Source organism: Chiloscyllium plagiosum, unplaced genomic scaffold, assembly GCF_037043375.1.
Source record: "Chiloscyllium plagiosum isolate Xiang-an unplaced genomic scaffold, Cpla_swu_hap1 HiC_scaffold_10, whole genome shotgun sequence".
Lineage (NCBI taxonomy): Eukaryota > Metazoa > Chordata > Chondrichthyes > Orectolobiformes > Hemiscylliidae > Chiloscyllium > Chiloscyllium plagiosum.
In genome coordinates, this window is record NW_028270148.1 from 98,476,140 (window position 1) to 98,503,720 (window position 27,581).

Here is a 27,581-nt window from a genome sequence, read left to right on the forward strand (position 1 = left end):
TTGAGATTTCTTCTGGATAACTGAGAGATTAATTTTTAGATGACGTCTTCTTTGAATTGCTTCTTGTTCTGTTCATTGGAGATCTCTGTAAAAGTGTTTTTATATCCTTTTTTGTTGCTGCAAAGCACTTGCTCATGTCTTTGACAGTTTCTCTTAGATTTCCAAGGTCCAGCCAGACAGCTGCCTTATCTTTTAACTTGCACTAATCTGTTTAAAAGTACAGTAAGTCTCTTGAATAACTTTGTCTCCAACAGTCCAAAATGACAATAGTATGCATGAATTTTATCAAGCTTTCCCAGCATGCCAGTTGATTTTCATCAAATTTAATAGTTCTATGTTCTTTGTTAAATATTTTTAACCAAGTTTTGCTTTTACAACAAACCAATGTAGGGTTTCTGGCCCATTTCGTTTTAGTTTTCCTTCAAATCTGGCATTAAAAATTTATGTTGAAAAGTCCTGCATTCTTTAGTTATCCCACAAGTGAGTGGGAGAAGAGGAACTTACTTTAAATTTGACGATTCTTTGAATCTGAGTTGTACTTAGCACAGATATTATCCAGCTTTGTTGTTACAAAAAAATTGAAGTCACTGTGGCATTGACACAAAAGCCCTTTTCCTCATACAAATGAAGAGAAAATGTGGCTCTCAAAACACCATGTAATAGCAAAAGGAGTAGACATAACGTTCACACAACGATGTGATTCAGAGATTTCTCATGTGCAGAGTTTTCTCGTGCAGATTTCTCATGTACATAGTTCTGTGATAAGATTCTGATCTGAGTGGTTTCAAGCAACAAACTTTAATATAACTGATGAATAACTGTATATAGGTTTTATACAACTATCCTATATTGGGTAGCAATCAATCAATACAGTGTCCTGTAGTCCCTTAATGATGTGCCATTCAAGCTGATCAGCTTGCAGTCTTCTGTGGATGGACTTCCAACTATCTAAGGGACTCTGAATGAAGTTGAGAGTAAAATACTCCCATTCTCCCACTGCTTAGCTACCTTTCTCTACACCAATACATGGCTATGAGCCAGTTGCCTTGCACATAATAGATTTTTGCACAAGATCATGCCACAAGTGCTATCAGAAGCAAGCTATGTCTTCACTTTCAGACTTTTTTATGGCAAGATCATAGAGAGGTGGGAGAGGACAGGAGATCTGAGGTGACTGCTTATTTCTTACCTGCATGTTAATGGACAGGCTTAATGTTTAATAATTTTTTTAAAAAATTAAATTTTAAATTTTGATCCATTGTAACAAAGTATTTAGGAATATTAAAGCAGGACTGTGAAATTCAGCCCTATCGAGCCTGCTCTTTCATTTACTTGGATCATAGCTAATCATTTACTTCAGAAACAGAAAATGTTAGAAGTACTCAGTAGATCAGGCAACATTTGTGGAGAGAGATACAAAGTCAACATTTTAGATTATTGGGCTTTCGTCATCTGTTCCATTTCTGATGAAAAATCATTGACCTGAAATGTTAACATAGTATCTGTCCGCAGAAGCTGCCAGGTCCACTGAGTGTTTCCTGCAAATTTTCAAAATTTCATTTTCAGTATTCTTGATGCTGCAGTATTTCCTTTTATTTTTAGTTTTACTTAGTGCACTGTTTTACTTCAGTTTTACTTGGTGCAGTCTTCTTTGGAATACCATACCTGTTTTAGCCCCCACTCCCACATCCTCAGCAATTTTATCAGAAATTGCCATCAAGGCCTATTAAGTTAAATTTTTGAAAATGTAATCATTTCTCCTCATCACTGTCCTATTATTTGATGACATTCTCCTGAGGGCTTAAATTTTTAAAACTTCTTGCACTATTACTTTTCCTGCTCTATAATTCTGCAGTGACTTGCAATGCAGAAGAAATACACTTGATAAACCTCACTATCACCATTGACCGTGGTTCTTGAAAACCAGAATCACTCGTACTAAAGAACAGAAGACCCATTGTGGAGTTTCTGGAACGTCCTGTAAAGGGTTAATGGGCATAGCATGCATTTGTCAAATTTTTTCCCATACCATACGATTTACACTGAAGAAACAGACTATTCAGATCAACATATACATACTGGTGTTTATACTGTACATGTTCTCCTTTCTCCTTCCTCCTTACCAATTCAGCTAATCAATATAACCTCTATTCCTTTATCATAAACATATGGAGAAGATGGATCAGTATCTAACTGATTCATTTCAATTAGTCCATGTGGTAGCAAGTTCCACATTCTCACCGTTTGTTGAATCACAATGTTGCTCTGAATTCCTAATTGCATTTCTTTAGTTTCTATCTTACATTTACGGTCCTTAGTTCTCTTTCTGACAAGATGAAACATTTCCTCTGTGTCAAGCCTGTTGAACCCTTCATTGTTTTAGTCAGTAATTGGCTTACCTCCCAGTATTTGTAATCACGCATGAGATGTAGTTTCCAGTGGCAAGGTCAGCATTTATTGCCTATTCCTAATTGATTGGGGAATCGGGTGGAAAGCAGCCATCTTAAACCACAGCAGTTCTTCTGGTGTGGGTGCACCCACAAATGGGTAGGGAATTTGAGGATTTTACCCAGGGAAAACGAAGGAATGACAATACATTTCCATGTCGGTTAATGTGTGTCTAGGAGTGGAACTTTAATATAGTGGTCTTCACATGCCTTCCACCTTCTAGGTGGCAAAAACAAACACACACACATTGGAGAGGTACTATTGAAGAAAGCTTAGTAAGTTGCAGCAGTGTATCATGTAGATGTGCGCCAGTGGTTGAGGGAGTGAATCTGTAAAGCAGTGATGAATGCAGTACCAGTCAAATGAGTTTCTTTGCTCTTGACATTTTTGAACTCCTCACGTGTTATTGGAAATGGACTCAAGTAGGGAAGTACGGACTATTCCATCACATTGGGAGATGCTGGAGATCAGAGTCAAAAGGTATGGCACTGAAAAAGCACAGCTGGTCAGGCAGCATCTGAGGAGCAGGAAAGTCGACGTTTTGAGCATAAGCTCTTCACTCCATCACATAGCAGACTTGTGCCTTGTAGATGGTGGACAGGCTCTGGGTGGTTGGAAGTTGAGTCACTTATCGAGTCATAGTCCAACTCATCCATGCAGACCAGATATCCCAACCCAATAGAGTCCCACCTGCCAGCACCTAGCCCATATCCCTCCAAACCCTTCCTGTTCTTATACCCTGTTCAGATGCCTTTTAAATGTTGCAATTGTACCAGTCTCTACCACTTCCTCTGGCAGCCCATTCCAAACATGCACCACCCTCTGTGTGGAAAAGTTGCCCCTTAGGTCTCTTTTATATCTTGCCCCTCTCACCCTAAATCTATGCATTCTAGTTCTAGACTCCCCCATCCCAGGGAAAATACCTTGTCTGTTTACCCTATCCATGCCCTTCATGATTTTGTAAACCTTTATAAGGTCACCCCTCAGCCTCCGATGCTCCAGGGAAAACAGCCCCAGTCTATTCAGCCTTTCCCTATAGCTGAAATCCTCCAACCCTGGCAACATCCTTGTAAATCTTTTCTGAATCCTTTCAAGTTTCACAACATCCTTCCGATAGGAGGGAGACAAGAATTGCAAGCAATATTCCAAAAGTGGCCTAACCAATGTCCTGTACAGCCTCAACATGACTGTCCAATTCTTGTACTCAGTACTCTGACCTTGCTGCAAGATTCCCAGGCTTTGAGCTGTTCTTATAGTCACAGTATTTCTATAGCTAGTCCCATTTGTTTTCTGATCAGTGGTGAAGCCCTCAGAATGTTGTTTTGGAGGATTGCACTGCTGGAAGTGCCATTAGATTTTAAAGGGAGAAAGGTAGACTGTTGGCACAGAAAATGCTGGAAAGACTTAGACAATATTAGTGACAAGGGAAATAGTTAACATTTCAGATTAACTATTTTTCTCTACAAATGCTTCTTAGCCTCCTTAATATAATCAGAATTTTCTATTTTTCTTCAGATTTGCGGCATCCATGCTATTTGTTTTTGTTTTCTTTGTTGGAGGTAGTCATATCCAACACTCTTGCCACTTTATCAGTCAAGTCCTGCAGGTTGTCCAAGTCGTACTGCATGTAGGCACAGACTGTTTCATTATTTGACAATTTGCAAATGACACTGAACACTCTGCAATCATCAGCAAACTTGGCTCTTCTGACCTCACAGTGGAGGGAAAGGTCATTGATGAAGCACCTAAAAAAGGGTTGGATTTGGTACACTGCTTCAGGAACTCCTGTCTTGAGATGATGTGCTGGAATCATGAGTCTGCCACACCAGAGTCATCTTGCTTATTGTTCATTTTAAATCCAGCCAGTTGAACATTTGCATTCCTGATTCCAGATTGTTCTAGAGTTCCATAATCAAATGCTGCCTGCCTTATTTCTGGAATTCAGTTCTTCTCTCCATGTTTTGGATCCAGTCTTGAATGAGTCTGGAGAAATTGATCCTGGCAGAGATATTGGTGAGTGCAACTTTAATGAACTGTTAGTAGCACTTTCCATTGCTTTGCTGACGATTGGAAATAGTCTTGGTTGTGGGTAGGTGTGTGATTAGATTTGATCTGACCTTTGTGGATGGGACACATATGGGCAGTTTTTGGCTTTGCAGGGTAGATGTCACTGCTATTGCTATTCTGGATGGCTTAAGACAAGAGGCATGCATTTTTCTGAAGCATAACCTTTCAGCACTGTAGCCGAGATGTTGTCAGCTCAGCGGTTGGGATTGTTTCATTGTTCTGGTTCCTTTCCTGTGATTTGATTATTTTGGTTTATTTCCTGCTATTCACTAGTAAAATTGTTTAGAGATGACTTGTTGAGCTGATTGTGCAGCTGTGTCTGGAAGACTGTTAATCTGTTCATCGAGGGGCAAAGGGCACACATTGGAGGGGCTGCCTCTGGGTGATAATGCTTGATTGAATACTTTTAGAATGCAATACTTTCACCATTCTGAAGAATTATTGTGAACAAATTTGCTTGGTATAAAAACTTACAAAAAATATAACTTTAGAATTGTAAAACACATTATGTTTACACACTGCTTTAAATAATGAGTATTAGTTTCTATATGTTGTCTTGTGGGGGAGCAAATGGTTCTTCTTGAATTTGCATTGGTGGAAACAACTTGAAAGAAGTGGACTCATTGAAAATGATGTTTTCAGGATGTGGGCATCTCTGGATATGATGGCAGCTATTGTGATTCAGAGAAGGAATAAGCCATTTTTGGGGTACCAGTTTATAACCTGCCAGGATACTGTTTGGATCTCAGATCGTTATATACTTGTATCTGTATCAGTTGCTCAGATGAGTTAACCGAGAGCAATGTGTGAAGTTTAGGGACAAAAACTAGACAAGGAAAGCAAGCCATAAGGAGAACATTTAGACTGTCAAAGAGAGTAATACATACAGAGTAAATAATTGAACAAGAAGGTAACATTGGAATATAATAAGGGAATGTATGAAATCTTCCACTTTGGGATGATGAGGAAACAATAATTTGTTTTTAAAGATGAGTGCACAATAAATGTCGAGATTTAATGGAATTTGTGTGACCTTGTGCATAAATCATAAAAGTTAACATGCAGGTAACCTTTGGCAGTCTTCTGTGTTGTGAGATGCTGATTGGCACCTTGGTGATAAACTGTGTTAAATGTCGCCAGGTATCCTTCAGAAACTGTATTCTGGCAGGGCAGAGCCTGCTGCGCTCACTGCTGATGTAGACAATGGATTGAAGAGGTGAGAGACTTGCTGGCTTCTGTTTCTCTGGGCCCTGTTCTTAGCCAGCTAAGATTTCCATTCCATTTTATTTCGTCCAGTGCGCCCCCCCCCCCCCCCCCCCCCACTACCAACATACATACACGCAACAAACACTGGTCAGCCTCCCACCAGTCACACCCTTTTGGCAGCTGTTTTCCAGTTGTCCGGGTCCCCGTCTGCCACTGTCATAAGCTCCCTTGCAGCTGTTCTTCTAACAGAGGTGTGGATATCCAACAGGTCATGACCTAGTGGCTGGCTAACCAAACAAACACAGGGCCTTTGGGTATACAGTTATTGTGTTTGTGAAACTTAGATCCATTGTCACAAATGTCAGTACTGATTTTGTTTTTACTCATTCACTGGATAAGGGCGTCAGTGGCTAGGCCAGTATTTATTTCCCATCCCTAATTGTCCAGAGGGCATTAAGAGTCAGCCTCATTGCTGTGGGTCTGGAGTCACATGGTGAAGATGGCAGTTTCCTTCAGCACACTAGTGAACCAGGTGGGTTTTTCTAACAGTTGGCAATGGATTTATAGTACTCATTAGATTCTTTAATTCCAGATATTTTTTAATTCAAATCCCTCCATCTGCCATGGTGGGATTTGAACCTGGGTGCCCAGGGCATTACCTGGGTTTCCGGATTGGCAAACCGGCAATAGTACCACTAGGTCCTTGACTCCCCTAACCGATGGCATTATGACTGTGATCTGGACTACAATGTTTGTGTTTCTGATTCTAATGGTCAAATCAAACTCTCAACAGATGGGAGAGTCTGTGTTACTACAGGTATTTCTCAGTATGGAATATTAGTGAGGCATCATTGGCATAGAGCAAACGCATTGAGGACTTGGCGCACTTTATTCTTGATCTCAAGTGGATGTAGCTAAAAAGCTGTCCATCGATTCTGATGTGTAAGTGGACACCCTCTGTATATAGGAGAAAGTGAGGACTGCAGATGCTGGAGATCAGAGCTGAAAATGTGTTGCTGGAAAAGTGCAGCGGGTCAGGCAGCGTCAAAGGAGAAGGAGAATCGACGTTTCGGGCATGAGCCCTTCTTCAGGAATGAGGAGGGTGTGCCAAGCAGGCTAAGATAAAAGGTAGGGAGGAGGGACTTGGGGGAGGGGCGTTGGAAATGTGATAGGTGGAAGGAGGTTAAGGTGAGGGTGATAGGCCGGATTGGGGTGGGGGTGGAGAGGTCAGGAAAAAGATTGCAGGTTAGGAAGGTGAGTTCGAGGGTTGGGACGGAGGGTTGGGACTGAGACAAGGTGGGGGGAGGGGAAATGAGGAAACTGGAGAAATCTGAGTTCATCCCTTGTGGTTGGAGGGTTCCTAGGCAGAAGATGAGGCGCTCTTCCTCCAGCCATTGTATTGCTATGTCTGGCAATGGAGGAGTCCAAGAACCGGCATGTCCTTGGTGGAGTGGGAGGGGGAGTTGAAGTGTTGAGCCACGGGGTGGTTGGGTTGGTTGGTCCGGGTGTCCCAGAGGTGTTCTCTGAAACGTTCCGCAAGTAGGCGGCCTATCTCCCCAATATAGAGGATGCCACATTGGGTGCAGCAGTTGCAGTAAATGATGTGTGTGGAGGTGCAGGTGAATTTATGGCGGATATGGAAGGATCCCTTGGGGCCTTGGAGAGAAGTAAGGGGGGAGGTGTGGGCGCAAGTTTTGCATTTCTTGGGGTTGCAGGGGAAGTTGAGTTGGTGGGGGGTGTGGACCTGAAGAGGGAGTCACGGAGGGAGTGGTCTTTTCAGAACGCTGATAGGGGAGGAGAGGGAAATATATCCCTGGTGGTGGTGTCTGTTTGGAGGTGGTGGAAATGACGACGGATGATACGATGTATATGGAGGTTGGTGGGGTGGTAGGTGAGGACCAGTAGTGTTCTGTCCTGGTGGCAATTGGAGGGGCAGGGCTCAAGGGCAGAGGAGCGGGAAGTGGAGGAGATGTGGTGGAAAGCATCGTCGACCATGTCTGGGGGGAAATTGCGGTCTTTGAAGAAAGAGCCCAACTGGGTTGTTCGGTATTGGAACTGGTTCTCCTGGGAGCAGATGCGGCAGAGACGAAGGAATTGGGAATATGGGATGGCGTTTTTACAGGGGTCAGGGTGGGAGGAGGTGTGGTCTAGGTAGCTATGGGAGTTGGTCGGTTTATAGTAAATGTCCATGTTGATTCGGTCGCCCGAGATAGAAATGGAGAGGTCTAGGAAGGGGAGGGAGGAGTCTGAGAGAGTCCAGGTAAATTTGAGGTCGGTGTGGAAGGTGTTAGTAAAGTGGATGAACTGTTCAACCTCCTCGTGGGAGCACGAGGCAGCGATGATACAGTCATCGATGTAGCGGAGGAAAAGGTGGGGGGTGGTGCCAGTGTAGCTGCGGAGGCTGGACTGTTCCACATATCCTATGAAGCGGCAGGCATAGCTGGGGCCCATGCAGGTGCCCATGGCTACTCCTTTGGTTTGGAGGAAGTGGGAGGATTGGAAAGAGAAGTTGTTCAGAGTGAGGACCAGTTCAGTCAGTCGAAGGAGGGTGTCAGTGGAAGGGTACTGGTTGGTATGGCAGGAAAGGAAGAAGCAGAGAACTTTGAGTCCTTCGTGATGGGGGATGGAGGTGTACAGGGACTGGATGTCCATAGTGAAGATAAGGCATTGGGGATCGGGGAAGCGAAAATCATGGTGGAGGGCATGGGTGTTGTCCCGAACATAGGTGGGGAGTTCTTGGACTAAGGGGGACAGGACCGTGACAAGGTATGCAGAGATGAGTTCGGTGGGGCAGGAGCAGGCTGAGACAATGGGTCAACCGGGGCGGTGCAGGTTTGTGGATTTTGGGCAGGAGGTAGAAACGGGCGGTGCAGGGTTGTGGGACTATGAGGTTGGAGGCGGACTCAGCACCACCTTCCTAACCTGCAATCTTCTTCCTGACCTCTCTGCACCCACCCCCACTCCGGCCTATCACCTTCACCATAACCTCCTTCCACCTATCACATTTCCAACGCCCCTCCCCCAAGTCCCTCCTCCCTACCTTTTATCTTAGCCTGCTTGGCACACTTTCCTCATTCCTGAAGAAGGGCTCATGCCCGAAACGTCGATTCTCCTTCTCCTTGGATGCTGCCTGACCTGCTGCACTTTTCCAGCAACACATTTTTAACCCTCTGTATATAACTTGCAGTCATATGACTGCAACAAAGAGAAGAGCATGAGCTTTTGTGATCCCACAGGGGCTTTCAAAGGGTCCTGACATTCCCCATCATAGCCAACTTTGCCCATTTTAATTTAGCCGTCCTACCTTGTTCTCTGATTTGTCCCTGTCTGCCCTGACTGTTTGCCTCACCTTTGTCTCAAATAGATCCCTTTTATCATTATCGTCCTGGGTCCCACCTCCCACTCTTTCCCCCCAGTTTAAATCCTCCCGAGCAGCTCCAGCAAATCTGCCAGTATATTAGTCCCTTCCAATTTAGGTGCAATCCATCCTTCTTTGTACAGGTCACTTCTACCCCAAAAGAGCTTCCAATGATCCAAAAATGTGAATCCTTTTCCCATATATCAGTTCCTCAGCTATGCATTCATCTGCTCTATCCTCCTACTCCTGCCCTCACTAGCTCATTGCACTGGGAGTAATCCAGCTATTACTAGTCTTGAGGACCTCTCTTTTAAATTCCTGCCTAACCTTCTGTAATGTCCCTTCAGAATCTCAACCTTTTCCCTTCCTGTGTTGTTGGTTCCAATGTGGACAATGATCTCCTGCTGGCCCCCCTCACCCTTGAGAACATTCTGCACCCACTTTGACATCCTTGATCCTGGCACTAGGGAAGCATCACACCATTCTGATTTTTCGTTGCTAGTCACAAACGTCTGTCTGAACCTCTGACTAGAGAGTTCCCCCCAACACAATCTATCTCTTGGAACCTGACGTACCCCTCGTTGCATTAGAGCCAGTCTCAATACCAGAAACTTGTGCTATGTTCCCCTGAGAATCCATCCTCCCCTACATCTTCCAAAACAACATACTTATTTGAAATGGGGATAGCCACAGAAAACTCCTGCACTACTGCCTACCTCTCTTACCTTTCTTGGAGTTAACCCATCTATGCGACTACATCTGCGACTTTTCCCCCTTTCTATAACTGCCATCCATTACATCCCCTTGCTCTTGTAAGTTCCTCATTGCCTCTAACTGTCTCTCCAACCAATGCATTCGATCTGATAGGATTCGCAACCAAAGACATTTTTTGCAGATATAATCCTCAATAACCCATAAACTCTCCCTGAATTCCTACATCCAACAAGAAGTGCATATCACTCGACTAAAGGCCATTTTGCTGCTTTCAATCTACAGACCCAGAAAATAGCACTGTCTTATTCCTCTCCAAAACACTGCTCCAGGTTAAATTAATACTTATGGCTTATATTTTAAGTTTAATCAAGAGACATATCTCAATAAAACATATAATCAAGAAAGAACCCATTCTATGCATTCAGCTGGCAAATGGTAAAATAAATACAGCTACAACAATGGCATTTACCTGACAAAATGGAAAATGCCAAGGTATGTCCTGTTCACAAAAAAGCAAAACTTATCCAGCTGGGCTGTACTGCCCCAAGCTTAATTCCCGTCCTCAGCAAAGCAAGGTTATAAGCAAGCAGCACTTCTCTAATAATCTGTTCACTGATGGTCAGTTGATTTGGTTTATTTATTGTCACATGTATCTTGCTATAAACATAAAATGAAAAGTGTTATATAGTGTCACCACTCTCTGGTACTAGCTTAAAACACAAAAAATAAATCAAAACATAGAGTATAAAGGCAGAAAAGTACAGAAATAAAGACAAAGTCCTTCTTAAGTGCTCTGTCATGGGGGTCATGCCCAGGCATGAGTCCCTTCACCACACCATTGCCGTGAAAGTTGTCACTCTTCAGTGCCAACTGACCTTGCTGCTATAAGTCCGTACTCTACCTCGCCAGACACTATTGATGCTGCCAAGTAACGCACCAGCCCAAACTCAACTCCTCCACTACCATGAGTCTGCTTTGGAACCCTCTCACCAACACAGCCACTGCTGATGCTGCCGGGTCTCCTCCTGGGCCCAAACCCATCTCTGCCTCTGCCACCACCTCCTTGAATCTGTACAGGACATAGATGCCATCGAGAACCCAAACTCACCTCCATTGCAGCAGCCGTGAGTTGGCACTTGGACTGTCTTGACAATGCAGAAGGCGCCAGGAACCCAAATGTGCCACTAAGGTCACTGCCGCAAGTCCGTGCTGCTGGCCCACTTACCGATGGCCCAAGCTCCTCATCAAGAGGTACGTAAAATGAGATAAAAGAAAAAGAAAGAGTGGAGAGGAGAAAAAAAGAAAAGCGCACAGAGTAAATGAATTCCAGGCTCAGAAGCCTGACCCCTCCACCAGCTTGCTGGAAGAGTTTTAGGTTTTAAATCTCACTAGGAAGACCAGATTTTAGACCTCATTACAGCTTTGGTACAAATATGGCCATAGCTTCTGAATGCCAAGGACTGAGGTGAGATGACCGCCCTTGACATCAAAGCATCATTAACTAAATGTGACACCAAAGAGCTGAGAGTTTTTTTAAAAGATTTGTAGCTCGGGTTGTGGATGAGGTCGTAGGTTTGTTTGCTGAGCTGGTGTGGTTTTCTGCAGATGTTTCTTCACCTCGCTAGGTGACATCGTCAGTGCGTCTTCGAAAAAGTGTTGTTGGTCTATTCTGCCTCGCATTTATGTGTCTCTGTTTTTTTGGTACTTCCAGTTCTGTATCTGAGTGGTTTGAATAGGGGGTTCAGTTCAATGTGTCTATTGATTGAGTTCCGGTTGGCATGCCAGGTTTCAAGGAATTCTCTCACGTGTCTCTGTTTTGCCTGTGCAATGATGATTACATCATCCCAGTTGAATTTGTGTTCTTCGTTGTATGTGACATTGGAAGTGAGAGAGTGCTGCTTGTATCTGGCAGTGGTGAGTTGATGTTTGTGCACTCGTATGGCCAGTTTTCTTCCTGTTTGTCCTGTGTAGAGTTTTCCACAGTCCTTGCCGGGTATCTTGTGCTTCATCAATTGCTTCTGACCACTTTAAAGTCAGAAATGAAGGTGTTCTTTGACTCCATAATATTTACTTTAATTTGCAAATTCTCAGATGATGCAACCGCCCATGCAACGAGATCCAGATGATAGTTTAGCTTTTGGTCTCTCGTGGCGCAGTGTCGTCTCTGTACCTCTGAGCCAGGAAGCCCTGGTTCAAGCTCCACCAGCTCAAGAGGTGTGTCATAACATCTCTGATCAGGTTGGTTAGAAAATATCAAGCAACCTGGCTTGGACGGATGAGTGGCGAGCAGCATTTGTGGCACACAAGTGCCAGGCATTGATCATTTCCAACAAAATTGAATCTAACCATCTCTTACTGGCACTCAATTATATTACCATTTCCAAATCCCCCAAATTCAATGTTTTTGATTTATTTGAAGAGTGTGGACATCATTGACAATGGCCCCCATTAATTGCTTTTGGAAACGTTAAAGGAATCCAATGCTTTGAATATAACTGCGGCTAGTTATGCCATGTCGGAGGGCAATTAAATTTCAAGTAAGGTTGCTTTGGGTCTATACAAACATAATGGAGGCAGATTTCTTTACCCACGTGGTCATGTGGATTTTTACAACAATCTAGTGGTTTCCTGGTCCGCTCATCAATCCTGCCCTTTTATTCAGGTTTTATTTATTTAGATTTAAGTTCCCAGCTACCATATGGGATATGCATTCATGTCTCTGAATGAATAGTTCATGACTGTGGTATTTCTAGAGCAGTAATGTCAGCATTATTCTAATAATCCTTAATATGCTTACTGACACCATTGGCGAGAAACTTAATTGGGTCAACCAAATAAATAGTATGGCTGCAAGATCTAGTCAGGCTGGGTATTCTGCAGCAGTCTACCAACACCTAGCTTTCTTGAGCCTGTTCACCATCAACCATGCGCAAATCAAGATTGTGATATACAGTTCCAGTAATGCTCAGGAAGTTTCACTTCGCCCACGATGAAGCAGCTTCTATAAAGCTCATTTAATTAGTGCTCTATACACCTCTTTAAAATATTCACTCACTCCACCACTGCCATGGCATGGCTGCATTCTGCATCACCTACAAGTGTATTAAAGCAACTCACCAAGACTACTTGGACACTAAACCACAACCTGTACCATCTAGACATGGGCATTATGAGCACAGGACATTATCACTCTCCTCTTTGTCAAATATTGTCCTGAATTGAAATTACATTATCTTTCCTTCCTTATTGCTGGGTCAAAGCTTTCAAACTCCCCACCTTAACAGCACTGTGGGTGTACCTACAGTGCAAACTATAATGGTTCATGCAGAAGGCTCACCACCATCATCTCCAGGCTAATTTGGGATTCGCTGGTGTTGCCCGAGATGGGCTAAATCCTATGAATGATCAAGAAAGAATCTTGGAATTCCAAAACCTTTTGGTGCCCGCTACAAGAATCAAAGCAAGTTAAGATTTAATTACAGCAAGAGATTTGGAAAGTGAATGACTTATTGCAAGTGGATTACAGTACAAGTATAAATTTTGCTGTAACTCTGATGGCCTTTGGTGAGATTGCACCAGGAGTACTGTATCCAATCTTAGTCTCCTTACCCCTCTTTCAAGTGGCTGCAGTTCAGATTCACTGGACTGATTTCTCAGATGAGAAGAGTGAGTTATGAGAAACAATCAATATGTTCTATTTACTCTGGCATTTAGAAAAATGAAAGCTGGTTTCATTAAAATATATGAAAAACGTTGGACTTGTCAGTGTTAATGTTTGAAGGCTGTTTCCCCTGGCTGAAGAATTTGGAACTGGGTCCAAGATCTAAAATAAGTAGTTGGCTATTTATGACGCGTTTTGGGAATTTACTAGTCCGGAGTGTCATGGATGTTCAATTGATGAGTCTACCCAACTGAAGTTGATGAATTTTGGACACCTGAGGAAATCAAGGGATACAGAGACAGGGTAGAAAATTGGAGTTGAGGAAGATGGCATGCCACATTATTGTCGACTGGTGGAGAAGACTTCAGGCACCTTTTATGTTTCTCTTTCTATGATCCTGATTATGTGGAAAAAAACCAATTTAAGTGACTTGCTGAGGTAGTCAAGAACACTAATAATGCAGCAGTCCCTCAGTACGGTGCTGGAGTGCCGATGTGGATTATGGGCTCAAACCTCTGGAGCTGGTTGAACCCGCATTCCTCAGATTCAGTGACTAAGCGTACTCTCTGTTTTCAAGCAGAGACTGGACACTCACAACTGGAATGTATTGGGAGGTATTCAGTTCCTTCTCTCCTGTTGTTAGACTGAAATTTCACATGGTGCTGTTTCCTTTCTTTCCTCCCAAAGGATGGATCACTGGGAAACATTGATGACCTGGCTCAGCAGTGCACTGAATACTACAACACCTGCCTCAGTGAGGTGCCAGAGCAGATGGAAGAGCTGTGCACACAGAGAATCTTGGAGAATCTTGATCTGGTAAAATAAAATTTCTGTCCTCCTCTGGGAGTCCTATGTGTTTCTAGTCAGTCAAATAAGAAAAGATTCTCATGTATAGAGTGTACTTAATGACTTCAAATTATGTTAGACTGTTTCAGTCATGAAGCGGTTTAAGTGTTGTAATGTAGAAAATGTTGCAGCTAATTTATGAACAGCAAGATCCCACATTCAGCAAGAAGTGAGATTTTTTTTGAGATAGTTTAGGGCCTAAACCAGGAGAACATTGCAATACAGCAAATTCAGTTATGTTTCAGAGTCTTAGAATTAACTATTGGTTAGATTTTATCCATTTGATTTGTACTCATCCTTCCTGCACCAATTCCCCACAACAGCCAGTTTAATTCTGAATAGGTCTTATCTCTGGTGGATCCAGAGATGAATAACAGAAATGATATTCTAAAACAATTGATAGAGCCTTTTTTGAATCTTAGTGGGGGTGTCTTAAAATAGTCCACAACCAATTAATTGTATTTCAGGTGTTGTGTAGGACAGCGCAGGAGTTAGGTACCAGAACTATTAGTGCGATGAATGACTAGGTAATCACTTTTTAATACTACATGAGGAATCTATTAGGCATCAGGGAGACCACTCCTGCATTTTAAATCATGTCCACCCGAGCAGAAGCAGGGCTTTTGTTTGACAAAATATATTAGGGAGGAGAAAATGAAAATCACCTTGAGCTGAGCAATTACATCCAAGATGTGGCAGTGAGCCAGACAGTGGCGTGGTTGGCACGTACATATCTAAAGACTGCTGCCATTGCACAACATTGGCCGGTCAATGAGAAAAGTTGATTTCTGTGCCATGCTCCACTCTCCACACTCTTAACCTTCTCGAGATGAACGTGCATGATGATAGCCCACAGCACGACCTAAAAGAATAATGAAATATTTCGAGGTTAGTTGTCTTCTAGCTGCTGATGCAATTCTACACATTTTTGGAGCTTTCCTATAATTTTCTAAAGTTTAATTAGTCTATAACAAGTAGTCTGGCTGGAGTTGAAGTAAACATTTAGTGGGTAAAGCTTGGGTTTAAATGAGTTACTTCCAGATGTGGGTAACCTGGAAAGCCATCTTCTTGCAAGTGAGTCAGACTGGGAGAATGAGCAGAAGTTATGCAGAGCAGGGCAAGTTGCCGGAAAGTGGGGGTAAAGGGGAAGGAGAAGGGCTTTCAGCAGGGGGTCACTAAGTGTCGTAAAGTTGAATTCTTTAAGTTCAACTTCAACAATGCCCAATCCTTGAGATGTATTCACTTCAGTAAAAAAAAATTTGACTGAAATCAGCCAATTACTGCAGCTACAACTGATTCTTCCAAGCAGAGCAAGAATCTCATGAATTTGGCTGTCAAGGAGAAGTCAAGTTCTGACTGACTTGTTCATTTCCTTCCAGGTTGCTGTTGGATATAAGTAATTTTTTCAGGCTTGGCAGACTGTTGTTAAGAGGTTGCTGAGTGAGGGAGCTTTTATCTTTTCATTTGTCAGCGATGAGGGGACAGGGCAGACAAGAGGGTTTTTTCAGATTGGAAGCTTTCCTGTAGTGCAAGGAGGCACTGATGTCCCTAATGCAGTTTTCCCTCAAACTGCTGGTGTGTGACCACAGGCTACAATTCATACACATGAATGCCCGTTATTCTGGTATAGCTGTCATTCGTTCATTCTGCAGCAGTACACTGTGACAACTACATTTATCACACCATAGCAAACCAAAGGATGTCTACTGGGTGAACAAGTTATCCACACTTGACTGGCTCGTGACTCTTGTCTGGAACCTATGTAGATGTGCAATGTATGCTGGCAGCGAGAGAGAGAACCATGTTGCAAGAGCAGTTTGATGCAGCACACCACTAATGTTCTTAACAACAGTTCAGCTGCCTAGGTCACTTTGAAAGAGCCCTACATTACTCACTGGAGCTGTTCTCAAGATTTGTGATCTCTTGTTACACAATCTAGCCATGAAGAAGGGATAGGGTGAGATGCTGAGGAGCAAGGGAGAGAATGAATTGGAGAAATATCAAATAATTTGTGACTGCCAATAACCTAAGGCATCTCTCCCCATTCACAAGCAGTACAACGTTCTACATTTTTCCTTATCCATAACAATCAAATCACCCTGTTTGCAACAAGAGGAAAAGCACATTCTGCATTCAAATTTATCAATTCGATCTTGGCATAGTGCACAGGAATGTTTTTTAAATTTTTGGAAGCATGGGGAACTACAGTCACGGCAAATCAGAGTCGACTTCCTAACCAATTAGCTCCCCTTTTCTCCTGTAGTCAAAAGGTCACAACAATTTGTACATTTGACATTGTTACATTTGTCCTGATGAGCATAAGTCAAAAGCTTCCAAGATAGGTCACTCTTTTCAGCAAGATACAAACAAGCACATTCCCCTCGTGGTCTTTGCTAGTGCTTGCGACAAGCTGTTTCCTTAATGACTGCATTGGGAATGGTGGGGGTCGCTAAGTTCAAATTCAGAAAACTGTGGCTGGATTTGGAGAGTTACGTCCAACAGCTATAAATCTCAAAGGCCCAGATGCAAACTGCAGTATCCTGACCTGTGCTGCAGCAGGCTGGTTGACAGGCAACATCAAGGGGTAGAATGTCGGAATGGAGGGAGAGAATACTGAGAGAGTACTGTAGGTTCAAACTCAGTGGAGCCACTGCCAGTCTTCTGAGAGTAGGCTGATGGTATTGTTGTGATGCCCTGGTGAATCCTTTGAAAACTCACGTCTAGAACTATGATCAACAGTGACAGCTTCCACTTTTTTTTAAAAAAACGTGCATGGAATGTAGGTGTCCCTGACAAAACAAGCATTTAGAGTCATAGAAATGTACAGCGTGGAGACAGACCATTTGGTCCAACTCCTCCATGCTGGCCAGATATCCTAAATTAATCTATTCCCATTTGCCAGCACTTGGCTCAGATCCCTCTAAACCCTTCTTATTCATATACCTTTTAAATGTTGTAATTGTACTAGCATCCACCACTTCCTCTGGCAGCTCATTCCATACACGCACCATCCTCTGTGTGAAAAGGTTGCCCCTTAGGTCCCTTTTATATCTTTCCCTTCTCACCCTAAACCTATCCCTCTTGTTCTGGAACCCAGGAAAAAGACCTTATAATTTTTCCCTATCTGTGCTCCTCATGATTTTATAAACCTCTAAAAGGTTACCCTTCAATCTCCAACACTCCAGGGAAAACAGCTCCAATTTATCCAACGTCTCCTTATAGCTCAAACCCTCCAACCCTGTGTACGCCCCAGAATTGCATGCAATATTCCAAAAGTTTACATATAAACAAAAGGCTTTTCAAAATCCTTTTCATCTCTGGACCAAACAAGTCTGATCGGAGCTCAGCCTGGTTTATTACCTCTCTGGAGAAAAAAGTCAAGGCCAAAGTATCCTTGACTGAAAATGTGTTGCTGGAAAAGCGCAGCAGGTCAGGCAGCATCCAAGGAGCAGGAGAATCGACGTTTCGGGCAAAAGCCCTTCTTCAGGAATCCTCAAGTATCCTTGAACCAAGGAACAGCTTTTAGAAAAAGAAGGACTAGCTTTCTGACACCTTCCCCCCCCTCCCCGCCCCTTTTTAACAGTTCAGTGAATGGAGCAGCCACACTGCTAAAGTTCAGCACAACTTTCAGTAACATCCACTCAATCCCAGGAACTGTAGTCTTCCTTTATTCATCTACGGTGTGGGAAATTCCCCCATTACTTTCGTTTTCACATTTCGTGGAGCCATTTGTCCATGTCCAATAACATGGCCCAGGAAGGTGACTTGGGTTTTGGCAAATTCACTTTTAGCTAGGTTTACCACCAAGTCTGTAAATGTTCCTTCCATGAATGACTAAAAATCACCAGGTCACCATTCAGTTGGCTAATCCAGCGATAACCTTATTAATCAATCTCTGAAGTGCACTTTTCATGCCAAATGACATGACTTTGAACTGATATAGTCCATTCAGCATTACGAAAGCTGAAATTGCCTTTGCTTTCTCTGACAGAGGTCCTTGCCAGTAGTCTCTGAGCAAGGCCACCTTAGAAATGTAAGTTGCTTGTCCCATGTTTTTGATACAGTCTCCAATTGTGCAATTGGATATGCATCAGTCTTTGTAACGGCGTTGACTTTGCAATAGTCCACATGTAACCATTGGATACCATCTGGCTTTGGCACCATGACTATGGGTGAGTTCCAGTCACTGTAACTCACTTCGATTATACCACTGAGAGCACACACTCTATCTCCTGAATCTGTGCCAATTTTAGAAGTTATGCTTACAAGGATGTTGCTTAATCAGAACAGCATCTCCTATCTCTATATCATGCGCAATTAGGTTAGTACTTCCCTTTTTCTTTCCCTGTATGTCTCCTCATGTGATAGTAAGAACTCTTTCAGGTCATTTCAACTTTCTTGTGCAAGGTAACTCAATAATTTATCCCAATTTTTGACAAGTTCCTCATTGTCCAATTTGATTTGAGGAATGTCCAATTCAGAATCCTCTGTAATCATTAACACCTTTCCTCTTGCTTTCCTTCCCTGTCAAAATACCTTTTGAGCATATCCACATGACACTCACTGAGAGATTTTCTCCTTTTTGGAGTCCTTATCAAGTAGCTCACCTTACTCAGTTTCCTTTCAATTTGATACGGTCCACTAAACCTTGCTTTTAAAGGCTCACCTGTCACTGGAAGTAATACCAATACCTTATCACCTTATCCCCAATTGCAAAGTTACGAATTTGTGATATCTTAACCGCTTCCTGTTTCATTGTTTGCTGTGATACTTTTAAATGCTGTCCAGCTCTGTTTAATTGTTCTCCAAAATTTGACATAGTCCAAATGGCTGGTCTCTGAATTCTGACTTATTAATTTCTCCTTAATCAATTTTAACGGGTCCTCTTACTTCATGGCCAAAAATTAATTCAAATGGACTGAATTTGGTGCATCTCTGATGGCAAAAAGTACAAATGGAACTCCCTTATTCCAATCATCTGGATAATCCTGAGGCTAAGCCAATAACATGGCCTAGTTGCCCCACTTCCTATCCCCCATGGATTGGAATTGATTCTGGAAGCCAAACAGTGTTTTATGGACGAGCTCATAATCATCAGCCACTTCAGCTGTTAACCTTGCTGTTTTAACTCTCTGCTCTTCCACGTGAGTTTGCACTACTTCAGGAATTTTTGAATTCCTCCAAAATAATTACCTCTTTAAGGGCATGATAGGTTTGCTTGATTTTTAAAGCTCTTATCCATCAATCAAAATTACTCTGTTTAATCCTTTCAAACTCAATATAGGTCTGATCTGGGTCCCTCCTTAGATTCCTGAAACGTTGTCTGTCTGCTTCTGGTACAAGCTCATGTGAACCTAAAATGGCTTTTTTCACCTCCTCATACTCCCCAGATACCTCCTCTGATAGTGATGCCCTCACCAGCCCTACCTAAAATTTTCATTTAAATCAACAAAACCCACATTTGCCACTGGCCATTGCATTTGTTTAGCCACCTTTGCAAATGAGATGAAAAAGGCTTCTACGTCCTTCTCATCAAATTTAGGCAATGTTTGAACATACCTTAAACTCTGTTTCTGACTACCAGGGGTTTGCTCATCCTCTCTCTCTTCCTCACTAAGCCAACCCTCAGCCTTTAACTCCAGCCTTTTTAAGCTCATTTTCCTTTTTAAGTGTCAGTTTTTGAAGTTCAAAAGATCTCTCTTTTTCCCTCCTTTCTACTGCCCTGTCCTTATCTTTCCTCTAACTCAAGCTGCATCATTTACAATTTAAGTTTTGCGATCTCTACAGATTCTGATGGTTTCTCCAGCAAGATTAAATGCTGAGCTACTGCTGCAATTATTTCTCCTTTCCTCACAGAAGCAGGCAGGTCCAATTCCAGCTTCTCTGCTAATTCCTGCAGCTTGGTCTCATTCACTTTCTGCAAAACTTCCAAAGTCACCGCATGCACATCCAGAAGACTTTTGGCGACTGAGTCATTTCTATCCCAAGCTTTGTCTACTCAACCAAACCAACACCCAAAATAAAGACACTAGCATCTACCACTTGCTGTTTAAAATCCTGCAAAGAGCCCTCAGTCTGTTATGGACTAAGCCCAGACCACTCAAATCATTCTTAAGCAGGCAGCCCAGACCATAACTTTGCACTTTGTTTTAATAAGTATACAGTGAAAATTACCCAGATTAAGTTAGATGGGTTGACTATCAGGTTTAAAACAGACAAAAAAAATTCACAAAATTACGCAATGAAACACGAAGAACAGAATAAAGAACCCCGACAGAACTCAGTCTATCCAAACTAGACTTAGCGACACTGTTCCAAATATTCACAACAGTCCCAATAAGCAAACCCCCTTTAAAACACAGTACAAAAAAAGGTCAGATGCTTACAGGTTGACGTTAGAAGGGCAGAAGAAAGAGTTTCCACACAGCTTACTGTTGAACTCCCAACTAGTTCTGGACTGAAATAAACTGCTCAGCTAGAGAGCTGACCACTCCCCTTTCATTCTACAGGTCACTTCTAAAACATGACCACTTTGGCCTGAAGTTTCATCTGTTTAAATATAAACAAAAGGCCTAACAAAATCCTTTTCATCTCTGTACCAAATCTGTCTGATCGGAGTCTTGCCTGGTTTATTACCCCTCTGAAAAAATCAAGCACAAGATATTCTTGAGCCAAGGAACTTCTTTTAGAAAAAAAAGGACTAGCTTTGTGACACACTCTTTGGCCATTGGCCCATCAAGATTCCTTTGTCATCTGAGGTAACCTTCACTGTCCACTACACCTCCAATTTTGGTGTCATCTGCAAACTTACTAACTATACCTCCAATGTACCCACAAATCATTTAGATAAATGACCAAAAGTAGTAGACCCAGCACTGACCCTTGTGGCACACCACTAGTCACAGACCAGTTGGAACAAGTGGCTTACGAGCCATTTCAGAAGGCATTTAGATTCATCCACGTTATTGTGGATCTGGACTCACATGTAGATTGATTCAGATAAGGACATTAAGATTTTACAACAATTGATGACTTTCACCGTTACAAAGACATACTTTTAATTCTTGATTTGTTTATTGAATATAAATTCTCAGTTTTGTGTTGGATAAGATGGGCTCAGCATTCTGCGAAAAGCCCTGTTCAAGTTGGCATTGCACTCCACCTGAGTGGAGCCCTTTTCAGTTGAGCTCTAGCTTTTTGATAGGCCTTCTAATGGAACAGGTGTTTTACTGTGTGTATCCAGCAGATGCTCCGATAACTTGACTCATCAATATCCTCATCTGATTCCTTAGTGACAAAATTAGTGAGAGTATATAACCTCCTCCTGCAGAACACTGGCACCTATATTATCTTGTCTCCCCAGCACTTTCCTATGTGCTGTGCCCAGTCTCGCCAAAGGGAATTCTACTTTATCCAAGTATGCAAAATGTGCATAGTTTCAGTAGCTAAGCTAGTGACTGAGAGTGTAAGATTAAGGGAAGTCATCTCTATTTTCCTCCACTAGCTGGAAAGGCTCCAGTTCTTGCATTTTGCAATTGAGTAAAATTTGGATTTTGGTGAAGGGAGAGGTGTAGATGTGTGCTCACATTATCTGCAACTTCAGTGACAGTGAGGTCATGCTTGTAAAGCTAATTAGGAAATGGACACCTTACTTTTAAAGAAGTAATATTTGTGGTATAAATCTTGACTCTACACCTTCACCAAATGGATTCCAAAGATGTTCAGGTTAGGTGGATTGGCCACGGGAAATGCAGGGTTACAGGGATAGGATGAGGGTCTGGGTCTGGATGGCATGCTGTTTGGAGGGTCAGTACAGATCTGGGATTCTGTAATCTCTGAGATCATGTTGCATCTTTATTTCTTATGTGTTTTGTGTGTGTTTGCAAGGGAGGGAAAGAGTGATGGGGGAGTGGGTGTTTGTTGTGTATATATTTCAGATGTTCTGAAAATAAATGCTTATCCTTTATTTTGATTTAAACTTGTGGGAAATACTTTTTTTTCCCTAATGTCACTACTCAAAAAGACTTAAAACAGCACTCCTTAAACATACATCCTGTTATGGTCAAATGAGAGGTGAGAAGAGGGAGAAAGTTATTTCACCTCATTTCTCCCCATCCATAGCACTTCTGACTCAGAAGAGTTGAGAGAGTTGTAGGATAAGAGAAGGTTATATATGCACCTACTCTGATTATCAATTGCCTCAGTTACACAATAGGCCAGGACCTCTGCCACATCCCATGGTGTCTTCACTATGGAGATTAAATGAGATTGTGGTTATTTTAAATTAAAACACTTCGTTGAACCTTTTTTAAAAAAATAAAATCTACACAATTAAAATTCAAACCTTGTTAGGAAACTGATCAAATTTGAAATATGAATTTTCAGGCATGTTTTCTACCTCTAATTCTTTAATACTGTCTGCTATATGCATTATATTCTCCTGCAAGAAAGAGGGATAGTGTGCAGTCAGTACCGTATAATCTGTTTAATACATTGTGGCTGTCCTGATTGAATACCTGCCTGTGTGGGTGAGCTGTTTATGGGTATGAAACATTGAATAGTGTTGGGTGTGAGAGCGAAGTAAAACATGGGGTGGCACGGTGGCACAGTGGTTAGCACTGCTGCCTCACAGCACCAGAGGTCCGGGTTCAATTCCCGCCTCAGGCGACTGACTGTGTGGAGTTTGCACGTTCTCCCCATGTCTGCGTGGGTTCCTCCGGGTGCTCCGGTTTCCTCCCACAGTCCAAAGATGTGCAGGTCAGGTGAATTGGCCATGCTAAATTGCCAATAGTGTTAGGTAAGGGGTAAATGTAGGGGCGTGGTGGGTGGTGGGTCGGTGTGGACTTGTTGGGTCGAAGGGCCTGTTTCCACGCTGTAATCTAATCTAATCTAATCTAATCTAATCATTGAGTTCTGATTTGTGTTATCATTCCTATTATCCTTCCTTCACTTTCTGATGCAAGTACATGGTTGTTCCATTTGTACCAAATGAACTTACTCAAAGCTGTAAATCCACGCGTGTGTGTGTGAGAATGCATTTGCTACCATGCTTATCATGTATATTTGACATCATTGCCAGCACTTCTTGATCATCTGTATGTAGTTGCATAATCCTAATCTGAGTATCAAAAGCACTTTATGTTTGTTGATTGTCTTAATTGGACACACCTCTGATTTAAAGATAATGTGTTTCTGCAAGCATCACCAAAAGGATTTTGTTTACAAGGGATTGTTTCTGAGGTGTAGTTGTCCTCTGGCCTACTCAAGGTAATGCATAGTTGCCATTCTCTTACTGCTTTATCTTGACTGACGCCAGATGTAATTTTAGCTTAAAGATCAGGGTAACAAAGTGGTGCATCATATAGGTGTGCAACTGCATTATTGAACACTGCTTGGAGATGTATTCAAATTCAAGCCAAATGTAAACAAATGAAAGCAAGAAAGAATTTTGATTTTTATAACCGCCTTTCAGTGTGGCAAAGCAGTGTAAAGTTCATAGGGTAGCTTTGAAGTGAAAAAATCATTATGTATGAAACATAGCATCCAGTATATATACAGTGAGGCCCTACAAATAATGAAAGAAGAAACAGATTATTTAGTTTAGTGATGTTGGTTGAAGGATAAGTATTTGCCTGGCCACCGAATAGTGCCACCTGAGGGGACAGACAGAGTTCAGTTTAATATCTTATCTGAAAAACCACAGCACAGGGTGTATCATCCTAAAATAAAAACAGAAAATGCTAGACAAACTCAGCAGCAACTCTCATCCGAAGAAGGGTCACAATGGGACCTCCATTGTTAACTCTACCTCTCTCTTTCCACAGCTTGTGCCAGACCTACTGAGTTTCTCCAGTACTTTGTTTTTATTTCCAATCTTCAGCATCCTCAGTACTTTGCTTTCATTTGAGTATCAACTTAATTTTGTTCGAGTTTGAACACACAACCTTCTGTCTCGGGAGTAAGTGTGCTGTCTACTTAGATTACAGTTAATATCCATGGTGTAGCAGTAATATAAATGAATAAATTACTTGTTAATTCTGTCCACTGGTTTTAGTGTTTTCAAAAGCTGGCAAGTATTCCAAAAACATGACAGAACAAGATCACTTTTCCTGAGTATGTCACACCAGACTTTCTAGCATATTGAAATGCTGATCACATGGGCATTTGCAAACTCTCATGCAAGCTATCTCAAAGAGTGAGTTTAAAGCAAGATAAAGGATATGCTGCAAAAACACGGCTGGAAATACTTGAATTGGGCAGCTTCGTTGGGGAGAGCAACTCTGTTAACCTATCTTCAGAATTCTAATTTAATTGCTTCTCTCCTCACAGCCCCTTTCTGATCTGTCCAGCATGTCCAGTATTTTCTATTTTAAGTTACTAACATCTCCAGCATTCTGCTTTTTTACTCAGTGAGATGCCACGTCCCAAATTATTATAAGGGTTTGTGTCCAACCAATCGTGCTTGAGGGGGCACTTCCTGTTCAGCATTGAATCATTAAATTGTTGTCACAAGCAGATCTTGAAATTTAAAACCACAGAACCCACTTCAGCAGTCAGACTGCTATGCAAGTTGGGAAGCAGTGAATGCTTGGCTATCAGTGCAGGCACTGTTCAGCTTCTCAGTTGCTGCCATGAACAGTTAGCCAAGGTTTTGTGTTCAGGTCTCCAAAGTGAGGCTCAAACCTACAACCTTCTGATCCAGAGGTGAGAGTGGCATTGGTGGAGGCAAATTTGACAACTGGGCAATTTTGGACAAAATGGATGCTGAATCCGAATACTGACCTTCAGCAAATGCTGCCAGTGATATCGGTAATTACATTCCCATCCTTTTCCTGTTCCATCTTTCCCTGTGGATGTTCAACAGTTGCACAGATTTCCTTTTTCCTGTCACAGCCCTGTTAGACTGTTTAATTAAATTCCAGCTGTTCCTTGCTTCACTCTACGTCCTGCTGTCTAATATTGATTTTCCCTTATGTTTTTAAGCGCTAATGCAATGTAGGTGTCCATAATTGCCGCTTGAGCTGACTGGTCTGTTAGACCATTTCAGAAGACAATTAAGTGTTGTTGTAGGTCTGGAGTCACACGTAGGTCAGGTTGGCAGATTTCCCTCTGGAAGAAAATGTCCTTCCCTAAAGGACATTGCTGAATTAGATGGGTTTTTTAAACAAACACAGTTAGTATTATACCAGCTTTACAATTAGATTTTTTTAAAATTTGAATTTCACCATCTGTCATGGCAGGATTTGAACCCATATCTCTAGAACATTAGTTTGGGAATCTGAATTACCAGTTCAGTGACATTACCACTGCACCATTGTCTCCCCCCTGCTTATCCAGCAATGTAGGTTGCTGGTGTCTCACCATTTCCAGCAGACTTGAAGCAAATCAATTGATTCCTATTCACACACAGTTACCCAGATGAAATTTCATACTGGTTTCTCCACTGTGAATAAACGAACATCACTGTGAGGGCGATACTGTCTTTCAGCTGCGATGTTAAACCAAGGCCTTGTTCACCTCTCAGGCAAGCGCAGGATACAAAAAATAAATGCTGGCTGTATTTTGAAGAAGTGCAGCTGAGTTCCCATCTTTGTATTAGTCAATGTTTATCCCTTAAGCAACATGACTAAAACAGATTATCTGATCCTTGCTGCTTTGGGATCTTGCTGTGCATGAATCAGTCACATTTCCGAAGTTGAACTCTGTACAATCCGGCAGTAGCACAACTAGTTTTGAGCGAGTGTTTTAAAATGCAGATTATGTCTGCCTTTTTAAAGTGAAGATTTTGATTTAAGGTTAAACCCTATGTAAGTGATTCAGATCCACTCAGACCAGTAATGAGAAATCTTTACTGTCTCTTATTATGAAAAGTCCCATCCCTGTAATTAAGTTTTCAGACTTGTCTCTGTTGATAAACAGGATGCAGTAGCTCTACTGATTCTAGCCTGTTTTGCTCTTGACTTGGCTGTGATAATTTTGGATTGGAAAAACTGCCACGTTTTACTGATTTACAAAGACTCCATGTGTTCTGATTTTAGGAAAGCTCTGTTGCCAATTCACCATCACCACAGCTGCTGCCCGAATCTTCAGTGAGTACCGCTTCCCTTCAAATCCTCCTGGAAATTGTCCAGGAACACAACACTTTATTAAATTCATCCTGTAATTTCAATACAGCTATTTTTTTTCTTTTTAGCAGTGACTGACTTTGAATTTGTTTCCCAGGAATCACGTGCCTTGGGGAGTGCGGTGTCAACACCAGAGAGCGAGAGAGAGTAAGTGATGTTTACAGCACTGGACAGAATCACTGAAACACTTCCTCACTTATATTTTCAGATAAATATTCTGCATCGCTAAGTGTTTGCAAGTGGTGTTTCATTCTCTTAACACAAGGAGCATGTTTGTGTCACTGTCTCCACCCTTCTTTCTGTATGTCTGACAGCCACATAGCCAGAATGATGAGTCAGCTTCATTACATAATTCAAACTTATCCAGGGCAAAGGCACTGGGTTATAATTACTTGCGTTTATGAAATATTTAACTCTATCACAGTGTATTCCAGATCATCGTGACTCTCAGCATTTTTTAAAACAAAAAGCTCCTCTTCCCACTGGTGCTTTGGCCAAAGTTCTTCAAAGTTCAATCTGTGCCCTCTGTTCACTTAACTACCTGCTAGTGGAAACAGTTTCTCCCTCTTCAAAACCCTGCATATTTTTAAATGTGCTTATTATTAATCCTGTCTGATGAAAAGAGGGCAGTTCTAGTTTTGTAAGTGAACAGAAGTCCCAGTTCCCTGGTATCATTTGAATGATCTAGTCCATATCCTTCACCTTTCTAAAGTAAGGTTCCCCAGAATGATGTTTTAATTTATTCTGTCATTACTTACCTCAGTAGTATATTTAGTTGCTTGATACAGAACTTGAGTATTGGCAAAATAAAAGACCTGCAGTCAAAGCTTTACATTTTGCACTCATCAGGATAGACACAAGAACACGAAATTGCAAAGGGGAGTTTATACAGCAAGAAAAAAGAATGCTAACTGGTTACCAAGTGGTCTCTGGTTGAAGTGTTGACATGGTAAATGCACCAGAGATCCTTTATTATTCCAAGCTTTTGTTTAAATTTTAAGGAAGTCAAGCTGGCTCTGGCTGAGGCATTGCCATGGGAATAGGTATTTTAATTTTTTGCGCTCTACTTTTCAGGGATGTCCTTTCTCTGCCTCATTATTTACCATCTTATTTGTCCACCCTCTTATAATTTAGGTTCAACCTGACCCATCTGTGC

The 27,581-nt window shown here is 42.0% G+C and overlaps 1 protein-coding gene across 8 annotated transcripts in view; it reads left to right on the forward strand.

Annotated features, from left to right (window-relative positions):
• sash1a (SAM and SH3 domain containing 1a) overlaps positions 1 to 27,581 on the forward strand; it is a 130,240-nt gene that overhangs the window by 59,675 nt on the left and 42,984 nt on the right. For 5 of the 8 annotated variants that reach the window (XM_043696466.2, XM_087991572.1, XM_043696465.2 and 2 more), the window contains 3 exons: positions 14,142 to 14,270; positions 26,339 to 26,389; positions 26,523 to 26,572. In XM_043696466.2, the coding sequence (XP_043552401.2) occupies positions 14,142 to 14,270; positions 26,339 to 26,389; positions 26,523 to 26,572 (230 nt within the window). The remainder of the gene's footprint in view (positions 1 to 14,141; positions 14,271 to 26,338; positions 26,390 to 26,522; positions 26,573 to 27,581) is intronic. The other 3 variants (XM_043696467.2, XM_087991573.1, XM_043696470.2) reach the window with 1 other exon arrangement.